The sequence below is a fragment of the Neofelis nebulosa genome, chromosome 4 (genome assembly GCF_028018385.1).
Source record: "Neofelis nebulosa isolate mNeoNeb1 chromosome 4, mNeoNeb1.pri, whole genome shotgun sequence".
Taxonomy (NCBI): Eukaryota; Metazoa; Chordata; class Mammalia; order Carnivora; family Felidae; genus Neofelis; species Neofelis nebulosa.
The window spans coordinates 161937123-161956618 of record NC_080785.1 but is presented as its reverse complement, the minus strand read 5'-3'; the positions used below and the strand labels follow the sequence as shown (position 1 = coordinate 161956618).

At 59.7% G+C, this 19496-nt stretch overlaps 1 protein-coding gene and 1 long non-coding RNA gene across 5 annotated transcripts in view; one reads left to right on the top strand and one right to left on the bottom strand.

Annotated features, from left to right (window-relative positions):
* Positions 1 to 1185: 1185 nt before the first annotated feature.
* Positions 1186 to 19496, top strand: part of CARM1 (coactivator associated arginine methyltransferase 1) — a 39992-nt gene continuing 21681 nt past the window's right edge. Inside the window, exon 1 of one of the 4 annotated variants that reach the window (XM_058728027.1) lies at positions 1186 to 1468. In XM_058728027.1, coding sequence (XP_058584010.1) covers positions 1249 to 1468 — 220 coding nt within the window. In that variant the 5' untranslated portion in view covers positions 1186 to 1248. Of the gene's footprint in view, positions 1469 to 2154; positions 2192 to 19496 lie in introns of those variants that run through there. The other 3 variants (XM_058728029.1, XM_058728028.1, XM_058728031.1) reach the window with 3 other exon arrangements.
* Positions 6853 to 11272, bottom strand: LOC131510644 (uncharacterized). The gene is made up of 3 exons (XR_009261128.1): positions 10871 to 11272; positions 8917 to 9035; positions 6853 to 7380 (listed from the first exon to the last, which is right to left on the bottom strand). It is a non-coding gene; the product is annotated as an uncharacterized LOC131510644 (long non-coding RNA).

Here is a 19496-nt window from a genome sequence, read left to right as displayed (position 1 = left end):
GAGGTCCAGAGAACTGTGGGAGCTGCAGAAGGTGAGAAAGCCACCACAAGCCTTTTGGGACCCTCCAGAAGAGAATGGAGCCCTGGAGCAAGGGGGTCTTGGAAGATAGATGTGTGTGTGTGTGCGTTTGTGTTGTGTGTGTCCCTGTGAAAAGGGGCACTTGATCCTGCTTTGCTGGATTCGTTGGCTAGTCAGCGCTGGGGGGAAGGGAGGGGCTTAAGGGAGGGACCCAGAAGGAGGGATTCAAGAATGGCCAAGGATGGAGGAGGAGGGTGCTAGGGGAAGCGGGCGACGATGGGGAAGAGATAGGAGCAGTTGACTGCTGGGAGAAGGGACCTTTCCGCAGATTCAGGATGAGGGCGGAAGCTGAGTCCCACCTCAAACTGATTTTCCCTTCTGGAAAGCGGGGTGGGGGGGTGGGGCCACAGGCTGGGGGGCGTGCCCAGGAGCCTGGCCCCGCCCCTGCTCCGGCCCTCCTTGTGAGCGGAGAGCCTCACAAAGCCACATCCGGGGTGGGGGGGAGCAGGACCGGTATAGGGGAGGGGCCTCGTCGTACCGGCACCCCGCCCCCCGCGTGCCTCCTCACAAAGCCGGGCTGGGCCAGGGGGCGGAGCTCGGCCGCAGAGGCGTGTCGTAGCGGAAGGGCGTCAGACCCTCCTCCACCGTTCGCCGCTGGGGAGCCGCCTCACAAAGCGCGGCCGTTTGCGCGGGGCGGGGCCGAGGGCGTGTCCACACGGCCGAACACCGCCCCCCCCCCCCCCCCCCGGGGCGCGCCCCTGTCCCCGCCCCGCCCCGAGTCTCCGCTCCGGCTCCGCCCTACAAAGCTCGGCCTTTCGAGCCGCGTCGGGCCGGGGGCGTGGCCAAGTCCTAGGGGCACGTCCGCGAGGCCGAGCACCGCCCCCCGGCTCAGGCTCCGCCCCCGCCGTTCCTGGGCCGCGGAGCCACCTCACAAAGCCGCGACCTTACGCGCGGGGCGGGGCGGCCCCGCCCCCCGGCGCCCTCTTCCTCCCCCACCCCGTGTCCCAGGCGGCCCAGCAGGGGGCGCTGCGCCACGGGGCCGGGCCACGGCGGCAGTGGCGACGAGGCGGAGCGTGGCCGGCAGGCGGCGCTGCCCGGCTCGGCCTCGGCCTCGGCCTGCGCGGCGGCGGCGGCGGCGGCGGCGGCGGCGGCGGCAGCGGCGGCGGCCTGGGCCCGGGCGCGGCGGCGGCGGCGGCGGCGGCGGCGGCGGGGCCTGGAGCCGGATCTAAGATGGCAGCGGCGGCGGCGGCGGCGGGGCCGGGCGCGGGCGGCGCGGGGACGGCGGTCCCGAGCGGCGCGGGGCCCTGCGCGGCCGTGTCCGTGTTCCCCGGCGCCCGCCTCCTCACCATCGGCGACGCGAACGGCGAGATCCAGCGGCACGCGGAGCAGCAGGCGCTGCGCCTCGAGGTGCGCGCCGGCCCGGACGCGGCGGGCATCGCCCTCTACAGCCGTGAGTGCGGGGCCCCGGGTCTGGGCCGCGCGCCGGGGCTGCCCACGAGGCCGGCCGGGAGGGGGACCGGGGCGGGAGGGACGCGGCGAGGGGCCCGGGGCCCCGAGGGTGAGGGGCCCTGAACCGTGGGGGCCTGGTGTGAGGTCCGTGGCGCCGGGCCTAGGGAGATGGGAGTGGGGTCCCCCGAGTCAGGCGAGAGGAGGAACGATGTCAAGGGGCAGAGAGAAAAGAGGGCGTGCGTGGTGGCCAGAGGTGAGGTGCCCGGAGTACGGTGGGAAGCGGGAAATGGGGGAGTGAGGGCCCTGAGATTGGGAGGGGGTGGGCAGGAAGCGGGGGGCCGAGCGGGGAAGGTGAATTCGTAGCATGCTGGGGGTGTGGGGGCTGGGTGGGAGGAAAGGGGGCCTGGGGTGTGGGAGAGGTGGGAGTCCCCGGGGGCGGGTGTGGCCGCCCTAGGGGAAGGAGGGAGGGGTGTGGGCAGCCTTTGGCCATCTCTCGGGACTCCCTGGACTGCTAAGGACAGTTGGAAAGCGGTGCCCGGCCTGGGGCGGCCTGGAGGACCCGGTTCCACCCATCGGGAGCCTTTTGGCGTTCTGGACCCCCGTGTGGGAAACTTTAGACCTGGGGAGAGGGCCCATGCCGGGGTGGTGCGAGCCGCTGGATGTGCTCTTGGTGGAAACGTGGAAGGGTAGGGCCCCTTCTTGATGTCCGGCTCCGAAGTAAGAGGTAACACAGCCTCCTCCCTCGTCGCGGTCCTCGGGTCTTTCTTTTTGGGGATGTGAGAAGCTGGTAACATTTTCAGAAGCTAGTTTCAAAAACTGACATTTCAGTGGAAAAAAAAAATCACAAATGTGTTTGCCAAGGCCCCTGAGTCTTTGTGGTTCATCCTTTTTCTTTCTGTTACTCTTTTTTATCTGTTCTCTTTGATTCCTGATTGCTTGTTCACATTTTGCTATTCTGTTTCATTCAGCTTTGTGTCAGGTTTTCTCGTGCTGATGCTCGGGGAGCCACTTAGGAGGCCTCTCCTGGCTTTTGGCCTGTGTGAATTTTTTGCCACTTTGGGAAGGGGGTGATCCAGAGGAAAGCGCATAGAGCAGGTGGTTCACACAGGGTTGTTCCTGCACCTCTGCCCGGAAAACCCAAACTTATGCCCACCTCCCAAGTGTCACACCTCTTTTTGCTGGGGCAGAGCTGGGTTTTCTGGGACCAGCTGAGAGGAGAGGGGAGAAAGGTATCCCCGGTGGGCATCAGAGCTCAGGACAGGTGCTTATGCTCTCCACCTTAAACTCAGCAGGATCCCCCAGATCATGAGCATGATCGTTCATTTGGCGGGTATTAATAAAGAATGAAGATGAGTAGAGGTACCTGGGTGGCTCAGCCGGTTAAGCGTCTGACTTCCGCTCAGGTCATGATCTCACGGTTCGTGGGTTCGAGCCCCGCACAGGGCTCGCTGCTATTGGCGGGGAGCCTGCTTCGCATCCTCTGTCTCCCCCTCTCTCTGCCCCTCCTCCTCTCATGCGCCTTGTCCCCCCCACCCTCAAAAATAAATAAAACATTTTTTAACAAATGGGACAAAAAAAGAATAAAGATGAGCAGCATTTCTCAAACTAGGATCCTAAGGCTACTCCTCAAGCAGTTCCAGGCGAGTTGGGTTTTTCTTTTGTAAATAACGTCTTTTGATTTTTGAACAGCTTTTGATTTATAGAATTATTGGGAACATACTACAGAGGGTCCTCGTATACTCCACACCTGGTGTCTCCTAAGCTCAGCACCTTCCTCCAGGAGGGTTTTTACGTTTTATGTTTTTGTTGTGTGGGTGATCTTGACGTTGTTACTAGTTATAAAGATAACATCCTCTTTTAGGGGTAATTCCTAACGGAAGCATTTGTAAAGAGGAGAAAGTCCACATTTCTCAGATTGAGATCCTCAGTCGGGGATGATCCAGTCTCGCAGGGTCTGAGAGAACTTTTTCCTCCTTATGTTTAAGTCACATTGATGTGGGGCTGAGAACATGGATTCTGGAGTCAGCTGAACCGGGTCGTGTTAATTCCTCAGGGCTGCCATGACCAACTTTCTTTTTTTCCCCTAAGTTTGTTTCTTTGTTTTGAGAGAGAGAGAAAGAGCGCATGCATAAGTGGGGGAGGGACAGAGAGAATCCCAAGCAGAGTCAGCGTGGAGCCCGATGCAGGGCTCTAGCCCACGAACCTCGAATCATGACCCGAGCCGAAGTCAGACGCTTAACTAACTGAGCCACCCCGGTGCCCCTGCCGTGACCAACTTGGTGGCTTAAAACAAAAGGAACGTGTTCTCGTACAGTTCACGGCCAGAGGTGTGAAACGAAGGTGTTGGTAGGGCCACACTCCTTCCAGAGGCCCTGGAGGAGGATTTCTTCTTACCCCTAACAGCTTCCTCTGGGGCTAGGCCTTGCTTGGCTTGTGTCAATAGAACTCCAGGCTCTGCGTCTGTCTTCACATGGCCTTACCCCTGTGTCTCTGCGTCTTTTCCTATAAGGACACCTGTCATTGGATTTAAGGCTCACCCTATACCCAGAATGATTTTACTTGAATTACATCTGCAAAGACCCTTACTCCCAGATATGTCACATTCTCAGGTCAGGGAGTTAGGGCTTGGACGTATTATTTTAGGGTCTCCTACGAGGACTAGATTGGTGCCCTGCCCGTGCGGGTGAGTCTCTGTACCTCGGTTTCCTTATCGGTGGAATGGGGGCAGCGGCGGGCCTTTGTGGCACCTAGTGTGTTTGCTCCGTAAACTAGCACTTCTGTGGTGGTAGCACCTGCTCCCATCACAGGCTGGGGCCAGCGATGACCTCAGAGTTGGCTGGGTTACTGCTCTGGGTGAGGCAGCACTGGCTCCTGAGCAGGCGTGGAGAGCGGGGTCCACGGGGAGGGATTGCCCTGGAGTGTGCTGGCGGGGTGCAGAGTACCAGGCTGAGGTGTGGGGGCTGCGCTCCGCCTCTGGATCTGAGAGCCGGCCCGGCCTGCCGGGTGGAGCCCAGCCGCCAGCATCCCGGAGAAAGTCAGAGATGGTCCAGCCGCTGCCTGTGCGGGGATGTGGCGGCTCCGGGGACCTGGGGCCCACTAGGACCTTTAGGCCTTTTCTTGGGATGAACTTGCTTTCCTGGCCTCAGCATTTTCCAATCTGGGCCCTTCTGGGACCTGATTGCTTTGGCCAGTTGCGAAGGTATCCGGAGCCCTGTTCTGCTCACCTGTCCTTCATGAGGCAGGGTCCTGCCAGCTGTGTGTGATTCCAGACCCCACCCCCCCCCCCCCCCGCCCCCCGTCCCCGCTCCGGGATTCAAATCTGTGTGCGGGTACGGACAGGGAGGTCGGCCAAGACCCGAATCTCCCCCGTGTGTCCTGTGGGAGGCGAGCCAGAGGTGCGCTTGGGTGCTGGCGGGGGTTCTGAACGTGGAGTCTCACTCGTGTGGGTCACCAGCTGTGCGGCCTTAAACAAGCCATTTCACCTCCTCTGAGCTTGTTGCCTCACCTCTAGCAGCACTTACCTGGACACAGCCTCAGTTTCCTCTTCTGCAATGGGAATAATACCACTTGGGGCCTGGAAATGGGGGTGAAGTGGACCATGGGGATGTGGAACTAAATGTTTCAGTAGATGTTATTTTAAAGTTTTTTTAATGTTTATTTTTGAGAGAGAGAGAGAGCGAGCGAGCACGAGCTCACAGGCAGGGGAGGGGCGGAGAGGGAGACACAGAATCTGAAGCAGGCTCCAAGCTCCAAGCTGTCGGCACAGAGCCCATTGTGGGGCTCGAACTCACCAACTGTGAGATCACGACCTGGGCTGAAGTCAAACGCTTAACCAACAGAGCCACCCAGGTGCCCCGATATTTCTGTAGATATTGTTGACGGTGTTGTTACCGGCATGGAGGCATGGAGATCAGGCTTTTCTAGGAGGGAGCCCCTTACGCTGCAGGGCTGTCCGGCTGTCTCGCACCGCCAGCAGGTGGGGGAGGGACCCTTGGGCCGCGACTTCTGCCCCAGGCAGTGGGGCTGGGAGATGGGTGTGGGTAGCGGACACACAGCCCTGTCCCTTGACGTCTGCGCCCTCCCCGGGGAGAAAGATGGCAGCCGCAGAAGGCCCCGCCCCAGTCGCCCTGCCATGCACGACCACCCTCCCACCGCTTCTTGCCATCTGAAGTCACCCTGGCCCGTATCCATGGCATTGGCTACCAAATGGCAGCTACCAAAACCAGGCCGTCTTCCCTGGGCAGAGGTGCAGACTTCCTGGGCCTTGAGGAAGCTTTGGCACGGCCTCTGGAGTTCTTGGACGCAGGGAGCCCTCCCCTTGAAAGGAGGCAGCTTCTCGGGAAGCCCGTGGTGGGGCAGCCAAGATGGGGAGCGGAACAGATTCTCGGTTCCTCAGGCCCACGGTGTCCTTTCTGGAGATGACTGTGTTACTTTTCTTTCTTGGTTGGCGCGAGGTACTTTGCCCGGTTCTGTGGACTCTCCCCACCCCCTGGCTCTGACAGGGGCTAAACTTCAGTTTGGAAGGGCGGGGGGCACGCCAGGGTGCGGAAACCCCAGAGAAAAACCCTTTGCAGAAGCAAGGTGAAGAACGGCCAGCTGCCGCAGAATCAGGAGCTCTTCTGATTTCCTCCGGTCACGGTTCTGGGAGCCCCCTGGTGGCTGGGGGAGGGGCAGAGGGTACAGAAGAGTTTGTTACGTGCCCAGGCTTTAGGGCATTCAAAGTCAAGCTGGGGCGACAACCCAGAAGGTTAGTAACACCAGAGGGGCATTCACATTGCGGTGGTGCCCATAAGTTGCTGCTGCCCGGTGTCATTTTTATTGAGCATTTACTGTGTACCAGGCCCTGCATAAAATGTTTGACCTTGAGGGCAACTGGGGAAAGGATAATAACACGCATTAGGGTCTGTGAGCCAGATCGGGCCTGTCGCCTTTTTTCAAACAGCTAAAGGGAGCCTTGTACATCTTTGAAAGTTTTATTAGAAAAACCCAACAGCTGAAGTAAGAATACTTAACTGATGCTCATGTGTCTTGCAAAAACTAAAATACTTATTTGGAAGCCTGTGGACCCCGGGGATAAGTGAAGGGAGCGGGAGGGGGGAGGGGATGCTGGGGGAACTCGGCCCCAGCCAGGGCTGCCAGATCTGCCACAGCTTTTAAGAGAAACCAAAAAGCCTTTCTTTGTGTGCGTCTGTTTATTTTGACTGTGAAGTATCCTGATTGCTCAGGCCGGATAGAGGACATTTTCTGGACCGTGTGGGCCAGGTAACCTGACAGGTGTGGCCCTGGCTGTGTGTTACCACTTAGAATAGTCCTGGGAGGTCAGGGACACTGTTCCCATCTTATTGGTGGAAAAACAGAGGTGAGAGGGCTCGACCTGAGGTGACATGGCTGGAGGGCAGGAGAGCTGGCTTTCAAATTCACCTCTGTTGCACCTGCTGTTTTACGGCAGAGTGGTTCAGTGAGAAAAGGGGGTCAGGATTCAGATTTGTTCAGGCATAACAGAGATCCAGGGTGGCAGCGGCTCAAACAACATGGCATTTTATTTATTGTGCCTTCACGCTAAAGTCTGGAGGGTGGGCGACCAGGGCTGGCGTGGAGGCTTTGCTTCAGGAAGGCCTTGGACCCAGGTCCTTCCAGCTGACCCCCCTCCACCATCCCTGGGGTGAGGTCCTGGCATCGTGGATCAACATGGCAGCTGGAGTCCAGCTGCTACCCCGGTTTCCAGACAGCAGGATAAAGGAAGGGACAAAGGTGGGCCAGGTGTCCGTTGAGGACAGTTTCCACAAGCTGGCTGTGACGCTTCTGTTTTCATTGTTGGCTGGAAGGCAGTTGCAGAGGCACCACTAGCTGCAAGGGAGGCTGGGAAATGTAGTCTTTGAGCCATCAGCTCAGCGAATTTCAGGGTGTCTCTTTCTGTAGAAGAAAGGAAGGACAGAACAGAGACTGGGAGACAGTCAGGCGGTCACCTTGGCCACAGTAGGTAGGATGTGGACGTAGCCAATGTTGGGAAGGATATTCCTGGCTTATGGAGTCCTCAAGGTGGGGGGTGGGGGCAGCAGCCTGGTGTGGGGCAGAGGGGTCTCTGCAGGAGCTAAAGGGAGGGTAACAAGGTTAGGTCACGCCCAAGTCACGTCTTACGAACGACAGGACCTTTTCCTGTGATCAGGAGCCGCCCATTTTCCACACAGGCCCACGCGATAAGATGTTATTTCTGAAGCAGCGGGTTACAGTGTAGATGGGAGCAGGAGGTGAGGGGCCTGTGGAAGCTTCCAGACTAGAGAATGCAACAGGAATGTAACCGAATAGTTTCACCTTAACCTGCCCCAGGAGTGTGTCAGAGGTCCAGAAGTTGTGTTCTGAAACAAAAGGTGAACTCTGCCCAGGGCAAAGGCCATGACCCATCGCCAGGGGGTTGTGACCGACCTGCCCTCAGGTTTGCTTCACCATGTGGTTAAAATAAAAGTAGACTCTGGGTATCGTATTAATTGTGCGATTGTGCATCACAGTCTGACTTTTTACTTCTGAAAACCTAGAAGGGCTGGCAGCCCTGGGCTTACAAGCCCCGAGGCCGAGCTGGGTAGCAGTGCCCCCTCTGGAACTTGCCAGAAGTCCGCTCCTGGCTCGTCACTGCCCCGGCACAGAAGCTTCGTGGTCCTTCCACTTGCAGCGGATCGTGTCTTAAAATAGGCATTTCTCTGAACCCGGGTTGCCATTGGGTGTGGGAAGACGTCCCTTCCCCTCAGCCGGCACCCTCTTTCGGCTCCTGGCCTCTCCCTCTGGGCACCTGAGTCTGAGCCCCACGGAGGTGGGGCTGTTACCTCCAGTCCTAAGCTGATCTGGCCTCAGGTCCTAGATCCCACCCCCCCCTTCCTGCCCCCCTTCGCCTTCTCTACCCGCACCCGTGCAGGCCCAAAGCGCTGCATTGGCAGTTTGGAAACCCAGGAGTTCCGAAAGCCAGCTTGCCGCTCCTTTGACAGCAAAACCAACCTGGCCCGAACCCTTCACGTTGGCAGAATCCCACCTGAGTTGCCACGTGGGCCTTTTCTAATCTGCTCATCCGATTTACTCTGACTTTTCATGCCTTTCGGGGTGGTTGGGGCCCGTCACGATCGGAGGTCACAGGTGCAGAATGGCCAGAGCCGTGAGTGGCACCTGGCAAGCGAGCGCCGAGGCCACCCGCAGGGGCCTGGCCAAGGTGGGCGTGCGGGACCTTTGGACGGGAGCATGGCGAGAACTCACGGGTCATCTGAGGTGCCAAGCCTCGGACTGGGTTGGATTTTAGCAGAGTGGGAGAGGCTTGGGAACCTTCGTGGCATGTGTTGTGTTCCTTTCCTGGGGAGCTCACTCTGTGTTTGGGATCTGCTCCCCAACTGGGGAGGTGGTGAATTTGCCAGGACAAATGGGGAAAGATACACCCATCCCAGAGGAGGAGGAATGGAGGTTTCAGACCTGGGACAGACTTGCTGCTCCCGGTGGAGAGTGGAGGCTGGGAGGGACTTCCTCAGGCGGCTCTGAGAGCGGTCTCTTCATCTGGAGTCCTCGATGGCCCTCGGGGGTCCTATGATGTCCTGAAATTGTATGCGGTTTTGCATAAGGGTAGAGGGACAAGAGACTAGCTGTGATCTTGAATGAGCCTCCTTGAGAAAAAGGAAAAAGGGTGACAGCGGCATGTCTCTTGAGGGAACGCATGTAAAGTTCCTTGTTGTGTGTGTACCCAGTAAACTGTGGCCATGGCATTGCCATTGGTTTTCTGTGTGTCTTTCTGGGGAAAGGCTCCCCGCTTTCGATGCCCCCTGCGAGGGATCTGTGACACAGGAAAGGCTGACCATCGCTGGAGGACAGCGGCAGATTGGGGAGTGAATGGATGTCTCTGGCTTCTGAGGAACGGGGGTGGCCAGTGGGAGAGAGGCAGGCGCCCTGCTCTCATCCGGCAGGAATAAGAGGTCAGCGATGTCTGTCGGAGTCACTGGATTTCTGGTCAGGAGGGGCAGCCCCCTTGAAGCTGGGGGAGGGGACCCAGCCAGATGGCAGGTGGTGGGGGCTGGATGGTGGAGTCTCCAGGAGAGGGGAGGGTGGGAGGGCTGACCTCACCCAGGCCCTCTGGGCCTACCAACAGTTCTTTGAAGATGGAGAGACCTGACTTTCCATCCTCCAACCACAAACGTACTGCGGGGGACTTGGTGTCTTTTTATTGCCGTGGTTACCTTTCGTCTGTCTACCTTTAAACAGCTAGCAAAACTTTTCTGAGCGTCTGTTCCGTGCCAGTTACTGTTTTAGGAGCTGGGGATACAGTGACGCCCAAGATAAGCACGCAGTCCCACATTTGCCGACCGGGGGGTTGTGTGACAGGCTCTAAGCCAGCCGTCGCCTAGACCTGCTTAGTGGTCAGGGTCCTGCGGAAGAAAGTGAACGGAGGAGAGGTCTGAAAATGCTGGGGAGGGCGAGGGGGGAGGCGGGGTCATCAGGGCCCAGCAGGGCTCCTGCTCGGGGGCGCTAGAGCTCGTGTGACGGGGAAGGAGGGCGTGGTGGGGCCTAGTCCTGGCTGCCCGCCTCGGCGGGCATGACTTCTCTGTGCCTCTGTTTCCTCGCCTGGAAAATGGGGATCCTGAAGGCACCTACCTCTGAGGGTTGTTGGGAACTGGGGGCTAATACAAGTGTTTACAATCGTGTCTGCTGCCCGGCAGGCGGGAGTTGAGTGAGCTGTGGGCCTGGTGTGGCCAAGGGCAGCCAGCCCCCAGTGTGGCTGGAGTGGGATGTGCAGGGGGGAGGGGAGGCCTCACAAGAGGGATCTGTGGCGTTTATGCCAAGAGTGTTGGGGGAGGGAGGTGACACCTGTGGTTGTGTCTGGGCTCAAGCCCGGTCTGTCCGCTGCCCTTTCCTAGCAGGGTGATGCCTGGCGAATGACTCAGTCGCCTGAATCTCAGCTTCCTTGTCGGTGGGGAGGCTTCACTGAAGGGTGTAGCTGGTGGCAGGTGGCCTAGTGGAGGTGGCCATCTGTGCCCGGACAGTAGGCACAGCCCTGCTCAAGCCAGACACGATCCCCACCCTGGCGTACTCCCAGTCTCAGGGAGCCGAAAGTAGCAAAACCCCGTCTCCCAGCTGCGGGAGACGTGGCCCAGGAGTCGCCTGAAGAGAGTGGCAGCCGAGGAGCTAAGCGTGGGGGCAGGAGGCCCCTGGTCTGACAGGGTGGCGGTGGCGAGGAGGAACTCCTGGGGGCGGGGGGGGGGGCAGTGGCTCTGCTGGGGTGGGGTCTGCGGCATCTCTGGGCCAGCCCTGCTGCTCTCCCTGACTCTGCATTCCCTGGTTGGAATGCACGTTCTCCCTCCTCCCTCCCGGACGAGGCAGCCCTCTCTGGGTCGGAAGCTGCTGGAGGCCATGATTAGCATAGGCTGTGTAGCCTTACCTTGATTTGACCTTGTGACTCTGTCCCAGGTGATCTCTGTTTCGCTTCCATCTCCTCCTGGAAGATGCAGGGCAGTGAGAGGGTTGGTGTCAGCCCAGCGCACATGGCAGGTGAATAACACACAGGGTTATAGGTCATTGGTCTAAACCTGCTGTGTTGTCTGGAAGGGACGATGTACCCCAGGTGTGGGCAGCCAGGTGCTCGCGATCATAAAGCCCTGAGACAGGTGGGGCTGGGAGGGGGACTCGGCGGCCTTGAGATCCTGCCCGGCCCCTCCCGGTGCCTCATGACTCAGGAGGGAGCCCCTGCCCCTCGGTGCGTTCACCCTCCCACTTTCTCCCTTCGGGGACTAGCTCTGGAGGATTTGGGACTCAGGGTCGCAGGCACGGTGCAGGGTGGGGCCGTTGGCACCCGCCACACTCGCCCGGAGAAACCACGTCACCTGTCCCCGCGCTTGTACAGAGTACACAGCTCTGACTTTTGGTTGAAGAATCTGGAGTTCCCGACTTTCCCTGCCCCCACTCCCTTTGTTTCCCGAAAACCAGTTCTATGAAGGAAATTGAGACCAGGCTTCCCCCAGGCCTGCAGGGGTTGGATGGGGAGACTCTGTGCCCTCGTTTTTTTCTTTAGATGACTTATTTATTTTAATTGCTGTTCAGTCAACACCCCCAGATGCCCGGGCTTTCAATCCTGTCCGGTGCATTTGACAGTTGTGTCCACCCACGAAACTGCCACCCAAAGCCAGACCTAGAACTTGTCTCCCAGCCTCTGGGTGCTTTTTGTTCTGTCAGGCGGGGCATTCTTGGAAACAAGTCCAGGCTGGTTTGGGGGAAGGGGCTCTGCCTCCTCCCCACCCCCACTCCTTGCACCGAGAGAGGGAACCCCCTTTTATTCCCTCTTTTTGTGTCTTTCAAGCGATTCATCACCCACAGCTTTGGCAAGAACGGGTCTGGGCTGTTTTTCTTTAAGATTGTTGGCGGATTTGCCTCCCCGCTAATTGTGTTCGTGTGGCTGGGGTTCATGTTCGCTGGGTATGTTATACATGTCAGAGCGGAATGGTTTCAGGGGTGGAAACCTGCCTGACCACACGGGCAGGGGTGAGGTTCCAGGCGAGGACGGCGGAGGGGGCCTGGGCAGATGGGTGCTCTGGTGAGAAAGGGGTGCTCTTGTGATCCCCTCCAGGGGGCACGTGAGTAAGTAATCAAAGACACACTGAGGGGGGAGGGTCTCTTATAGACCCAAGAGGGACATTCCAGAAAATTGGCCGCATTCTCCCTTGAGCCTGAGGGGAAGGCAGCAGCCAGCTGGTTTCCAGACCTGTGCCATGTGCCCTGGAGGCCTCTCCACGGAGCCTGGAGCCCGGCTCTGCCCTGAGCCCTCTGTGTGACCGGAGGTTGGAATCCCCAGTGTTAGCTGGGCCCCCCAGGGGGCAGACATGGACAGGATGCCTGGCTCTGTCTCCCCCTACCTCCTCTGCCCCCGTGCGCTGCTTATCTTGTCTGCTGAGCGCCAGCACGAACATGTGCCAGGCGGGCACCGAGCCAGGCACTTTACGTTCATTGATCGTCCCAACCATCAGAACAGCCCCGAAGGGCCGGCCGGCCGCTGTGGCCACTTGGCACAAGGGTGCTGGGTGGAGGCGTGAGTAGGGGTGAAACCAGCCCATTCTCTGCTCCCCGAGCCACGCATGCTCTGCAGGGAGCCACAGAAGCCACAGCCCCTTCCTCTGGTTTATAAACGAGGAAACTGAGGCATTCGATGGCAGGTAGCGGCCGGGACGCCAACCCACGTTTGGCTCTGGCGCCTCCACTTAGCCGTGTCACCTTTCAGGTGCTGGTGACAAGTCCGTGAAGGAGATTTAACGCCGTGTGGAGGAGGCGCCCCTCTGCCCCTTTGTCCTTGTCCTGTGTCAGAGAAGTGGCCCCGGAGGGCTCTTCTGGAGCCCGCCTCATTGCTGAGTCCGTTATGGGGTGAGGCAGCCTCTGTCCCCCTTCGCCTGTGCACATCTGGAGTCACATCTGGTGAGGCAGCCTGAGGGCAAGGGGGGGGGCATGCAGGGTCCTCCAAATTCTCATCCTGTACTCTGTGCGCCTGGCAGTGGGCCAGAGGGGCTCCCTGAGTCCCGGGGGCCTGGCGGACACCCTCCAAGCAGTGGCGAGCCCTGCTTCACCTCTGGGCCAGTGGTCAGGCTTCCCTTCCAAGCTGGGCCTGAGATGGACCCCAAGTTACTCAGCCCCTGGGCTGCAGTTTCCTCTGTCGTTTTCTACTGAGGCTGCCCCTGCCCGTCCTCCTGCCTCTTCCTGTTTGGCCTTTCTGGAGCCACCCCAGTCTGCTGGTTGAGGCCCCTCAGCTGGCCCCAGGGCAGAACCCCCAGGAACCATATTCGCATTCCTCAGCTGTGACTGGCTCCGCTTCCTGTGCGGGGGAGGGGGGGGGCCCACAGTGTGCGATGCACTCACCACTTAGGGGTCGGGCTCCCGCACAGCCCGGGGTCCTCCTGCTGCCCCTTGACGCGCCTTGTTCCAGCCCTACCTTCCAGGCCTCCCTGTGTGTCCCCTGTGCAAGGGCCTCCGCTGCCCACCTCGGTCCCCAGAGAGCACTGCCCGCCCAGCTGCTGCTGTCGTGGGTGGTGGAGCCCCGTAGTGACCCTCACAGCCCTGGGGGACAAGCTCCATCGCCTCCCCATAGTGGAGGCTCGGCGGGGGTGGCACCTGTCGTCAGCCAGACAGGCCCAGTTCTGCCAGGGCCCAGAGTCCACGTCCTTGCCCGTGGATGCTGGGGTGGGGGTTGGCTCTTTCACAAGATGCTGAGTCCCCAGGCCAAGCCTCCCCGAACATGTGCCTCGGTTTCCTCTCTTGAAAGGAAGGTGGTCGGGAGCAGTAACGGGCACCCCAAGGCGTTAGGCGCTTGCTTGCCCAGTACCAGGTGGGTCACCGCTTCGGAGTCAGGGCCAGAGAAGGGCCAGGAGGAGGAGGCCAGTGGCCCAGGGTGTGGAGCAGGGGGCTGTGGGCTCGGATGCTTTGAGCCCCCACCTCCCAATTACCCGCTAAGCCCCTGTGCTTTTAGGGGCCGGGGAACCCTGGCGCACATCTGCTGTCCCTTTTGTAGCTCACAAAGCCCCGGGCTGCTGCGCAGCTGATTAGCATGGATGGGGGAGACAAGTGCTGATGCTCCCGCCCCCGTCGCCAGCCAGTCGGTGGATGACGGAGACATTTGCATGTAATAGCCCTGCTGACTGGTGCCCCTAGTACTTTTCTCAGAAAAGCGCGGCCCTTTCTTTGTCTGCTCCTTCTTTTCTTGGGGTTGCCCTTCTGTACACCCCACAATTAGACTCCTCTTCAGGCTCCCCTAGACCAGTCCTGTAGGGCCTGGCAGACCCAGCCACTGGCAGGCCCTCTGAGAGGAGTCCCCTTGTCCCCTCTGACCGCACCGAGCCGTCGCTGGCTGATCCGGGAGGTTTGGCTGTCACTAGTGCAGGGCTGTGGGGGGACGGCTGGGTGCTTCCCCGGGGTGCAGAGCGGCGCTGCGGCGCTCCTGGTTCAGACCCAGTGGCTGCAGGGAGGGTCGTGGCCCGAGGGGGCCTGGCTTCCCCGTGGGACGACAGGAAACCCTGGGGGGAGTTCCTGCCCTCCCCCCACCCACGGTTGCCTCTCAGACCAGGAGTCTCTTCCATTCTCAGCCCTCCCCATGCTCCTCCCCAGCGTCCCGTCACCCTGTTGCTGGGTGGTTCCAGAAGTTTCCTCCTCAAGGCCCCTTCTGAAGTAGACTCACCTTTCGGATTCTTCAAGCTGCCCCGTAAATCGCCAGCCTGCCACCAGTGTGAGCCTTTTCTTGCCCACAGAGGCGGCGTGCTGTTGAGTTACTGTGAATGTTGTCAGAGGAACGAAGGGTGATGCGGTAAACCTGCCTCAAGAAATAAACCGTCCCCTGTTAGTAGCTCCCTGATTTCAGCTCCTCCCGGGGACGTAACCTGGAGGGAGGGGCGCCCCACCCACCCGGTGCTCCCGTAGAAGGGGCCCTGTGAGCAGCCCAAGGGCCCCTCCTGGAGCTTGCGCGGCCTGAAGCGAAGACAGTTCCCAGCACCGTGTGCCCCTCGTCACTCTCTCCGCCTCGGCCAGATGGCTGCTCCTGTGTCCCCGAGGAGCAAGCACCCAGTCGAGCTGGTCCGGTGGCCAGAAGGCCAGAATTCTCTCCGGGACTCCTCTCCGCTCTTTGCCTCCAGCCAGAATGCCTTGGGGACACGGCGGCCACGGTGGGTGTTTCGTGCCAGTGACCCTGTGTACACATGGGTCTTGGGCTGGACACCAAGGGGGCGGTAGTCCTTATGACAGTCCTGAGCCCTGCAGTGATTTAGCTTCCTAGACACGAAAGCGGAGGCTTAGGGCTGGGGGGTGTGAGGCTCCAGGCGGCAGAGATGGCAGGTGAGATGTGCGCCGCGGTGCTGGGAAAGGTACTTCACCTCGTGGCCTTCCTGGTGCCGGGAGAAGGGCTTCCCCCGCCGGCAGCTGCTGGAATGCAGGCCGGGCAGCCCCTGGCTTAAACCCGAGTCTGCAGGGCCACTGCCCCTCCTCCGCCCTAACTGGGGTGTGAGCGAGGGCCTGCTCCGGCAGAGTCCCTCGGGGGGCCGATGCCTCCATTCCTACCTTAGAAGGACCCTTCGGTCACAGGCCCCGTTCCCACCACCCTCCCCCTCCAGCAGGCTGAGGGGCGTCCCTGTGATGCCGGTTCCCTCTGGGGAGGACCCGGATGATTTGAGTGGCCGCCAGGCCTCCCCTGCTGTCCCGATCGCCTTTTGTCTGGTTATCTCTTGTGTACAGGGTAGAAATTCAAATCGTGCAGGAGGGTGAGATGTGGAAAGTCCTTGTCTTCTTCCTGCCTGGTCCTGGCCTGTCCCCCACATCACCCGTCATCTTCCGGTGTGACCTTCCCACGTGCATTTTCAGGCACATACAGGCACACGTGCCCAAGCGTCTCCCTGGAGCCCACTGTCCGGGAGAGGGGGTGCCGGTGCCTCCCTTCCAGAGGCGGCCACTGAGGTCACGTTATCAGTGTTTCTTTCCAGAAAAGCCCCCGGCAGGCAGCACCCTTGCTCCTTCCCTCCCTCCCTCTGCCCTCAATTTTGTACCTGTGGCTCATAGATTTTACAGCTCGGTCCCCGACAGTGGTCCGGCCAGCCTGACAAGCCAGCGTCCGTGGCCTGTTACTGGCTACATCTTCAGTCACTCATTCAGTGGGGATTTTGCTTTACAGCTGCTGTGGACGGCCCTGGGTCTGGGGTTGCCTTCGCAGACATTGGCAAGTGGGATTATAGGATAAGGCCCCCCAAAGGGCTGGCGGGGTGTTTCTGACAGATTGTCTTGGGAAGAGATTCGCGGGGCTAGGGCCGCCTCAGGTGCCTGCGGGGAGGGCTGGGATTCCCCCCCAGGGCCGGTCTGGGCCAGAGGAACCCAGGGTGACCTCGTGGTCCTCAGACACCCTGGGGCTGGGCAGCTGCGTGGGGCGTCTCCCGGGACAGCACTGGAGGAGAGGGCTTAGGTTACTTGGCTGAGAGGGAGGCCAGGCCGGGTGAGGCTTCCCAGGGTTGGATTTTTTTCTGGCACCGATCTGATGGAGGGTGAAGTGGCCACTCTGGTGACTGAGCACTTAGTACACTTACTACTGTCCACGTTTTCTCACAGGATCGTCATGGCAAGTGTGCGTGGGGGGGGGGGGTTACCTTCTTTTTATCCCCATTTCCAAGATCAGGCTCCCGAGGTCGGGGGTGCAGGCAGGTGGTGCGGCCGTCTGTCAGGCCCTCCACGTGGGTCGTGTCCTCTCGTCCCGAGGGCTGTGTCATTATCACTTTGATGGATGAGGAGACGACGGATGAGGTCACATGGCTGGAGAACGGCACGTTTGGCCCTGAACCCTGGTCTTCCTTGACGCTCGTCATTTTAACCACTGCCCACCTGGAGAGACCGAGAACGACCGTTTTCCTGTCCTGGCCACAGGGGTGCACGCCACGCAGGAGCAAGGGGAAGCTTCCACCCCCCACCCTTTGGAAACTCGGCAAACTGCCACCAGGCCCCGGGGGGGGGAACGGGAGCCCCGAGCAGAGGGTTGCTGCCCAGTGGGCTGAGGAAACCGCCTTGCCTTTTCTGCGCCGTCCCCTCCTTCCCACCTACCTTCCTTGACTGTGGAATATTTTCCTCTGGAAGGTGTACAGCCTGTGTTTTGTTTGGCGGCAGGAGGAAGACCTCACATTTGGACGAGCGATTCTACCCCCCCACCTCCCTACGCCCCAAGTCTGCCAAGATAAATAGCTTTAATTAGTCCTCATTTGGTGGCTATGATGGTTTCCCTGCTAGAGAGGCAAGGACTTGGAACGTGGCCCCTTTTCCCCGCCGAGCGGGTGGCTGCTTTCCTGCCTCGTCCCACACCTCTCTGCTCTCCAGGTGGCAGCTCCCCGCCCCTTGCGTGAAGCTGGAAGGTTCCACGGGGGCAGAGTGTAACTCCAGACATTCGTCCTTGTTCCCCTGGGTCCCTCGGACCCAGGTCTGGCCAGCCTGAAGGACCCAGTGACCCTCTGCGTCTTATTACTGCTTGCTCCAGGGGGAAGGGGGAGGAGAGCAGGAAGGTCACTGGGTGGTTACCCGGTGCCCGGCGTCTCAGGAAGTGACACCTGGACTGTCACGCCGTCTGCTTCCTGCCCTTAGGAAAGGAGCCTGGCCTTCTGGACCCCATGCCTCTGGGCCACCCTGCAAGTCAGCACCCCTTGAGTGCCCTCTGGGTCTGGGTGTGCCAGCCACGTGCAGAGCCCAGGGCCCGTGCGTCACTGTGTGTTGGGGAGCACAGGGGCGTTAAATAAGGAGTTGCCATGTGATGGGGGCTCGTCCAAGAATTGCTGGAGGACCGCCAGGAGGAGGTGACGGGGACACAGGACAAGGGCGGGGGGGGAAGGGTGTTCTGGATCTCAGGAGGCATGGAGGCCAGAGAGAAGTCTGGCCCATGGTCTAGGGGCAGCGAAGGCCCACGTGGCTCGACTGGGGTCGTGGATGAGGTTACAGACATTGACAGGGGCTTGAGAGCCCCGTAAGGAGTTTGTACTTGTTCTAGAAGGCTCTGGGAAGCCATGGAGAGGCCTAAACGGGAGAACGACCACAGCTGATTGGCTCCTCATCTCGAGAGCCACTGGCTTCCCAGCCTTCCTCACCTGCTGCTTGGCCCACAGCTCCTCTAGCCCTGTGTCTGTCCCCCAGCTCAACGCTCAGTCCCTCCAGGTGCTGCCCGTGGCTGTGGGAGCAGCTGGGCCCCTGAGCCTCTCGAGACCCAAATCTGCCTGTCCAGTCTGGAGTCTGTCTCAGCGCCCTCCCTGGCCACAGCTGCACTGTCTTTGTCCCCTCATTCTCCCAGCCGGGACCCTCTGAGGAGAAACGCGTCTGCCCTACTCTCAGTGCTGCTACCGAACGCTTCTTTTTTTTTTTTTTCTTTTAAGGTTTATTTGTTTTGAGAGAGAGAGCGCGTGTGGGTGAGGGGCAGAGAGAGGGGGAGAAGGAGAGACCGAGGACCTCAGGCAGGCTGCGCTGTCAGCACAGAGCCCAATGCAGGGTTCAAACTCACAAACCGTGAGATCATGATCTGAGCCGAAATCAAGAGTAGGACGCTTAACCCTGGTACTGAAGACTTGCCATGGATGCCTCCACACTCCAGCTGTGGGGCTCACGATCAGCTCCGTTCTGTCTGCCTGGGGAGACTGTCACATCCCACAGGATGGGAGCTCAGTCCCACAGACCGTTGTCCTCCGCCCCCACTGCCCGTCACAAGTCCCGGTTGTCACCTGTGCGTCTCGCCCCCTGGCTGTAGATCTGAGTGAGGTTCCCACGACCCCCTCTTCAGGTTCGATTAATTTGCCAGAGCAGCCCACAGAGCTCGGGAGAACAGATCACTCACTGGATCGGTGGCTGGTGTGAAGGAGACAACCCAGGAAGAGCCCGACGGAAGGGATGCGCAGGACAGTGTGGGGAAGGGCCGGGGCTTCCATGCCGTCTCCAGGCGCCCCTCTCCCGGCTCCTGCATGTGTTTACCAGCCGGGAAGCTCTCCGAAGCCCGTCCTTCGGGTTTTATTTTTATGGAGACTTCATTACGCAGGCACGATTGATTGAATCATTGGCTATTTGGAGGCTTAGGAGGGAGACTGAAAGTTCCAACTGTCTAATTACTTGGTTGGTCCCCCTGGCAACAGGGCTGCATCCTTAGGGGCTTGAAAAGTGACCTCATCGACATAAACTCGAGTGGATGAAAGGGGCTTTGAACGAAATCATGGAAGACGCCTTGTATTGTTCTCATCACTTAGGGCATTCCCAGAGTTTTAGGAGCTTTGTGCCAGATAGTTGGTTTTTGGTTTTGTTTTGTTTTGCTTTGTTTTAGTTTATTTTTGATTATTTTGAGAGAGAGCCTGCATAAGCTGGGGAGGGGCAGAGACGAAGGGAGACAGAGGAACCGAAGCGGGCTCTGTGCTGAGAGCAGAGAGCCCCACGCGGGGCTTGAACTCATGAACCGTGAGATCATGACGAGCTGAAGTGGGACGCTTATCCGACTGAGCCACCCGGGCGCCCCTGCCAGATAGCCGTTTACTGTAAATCACAGT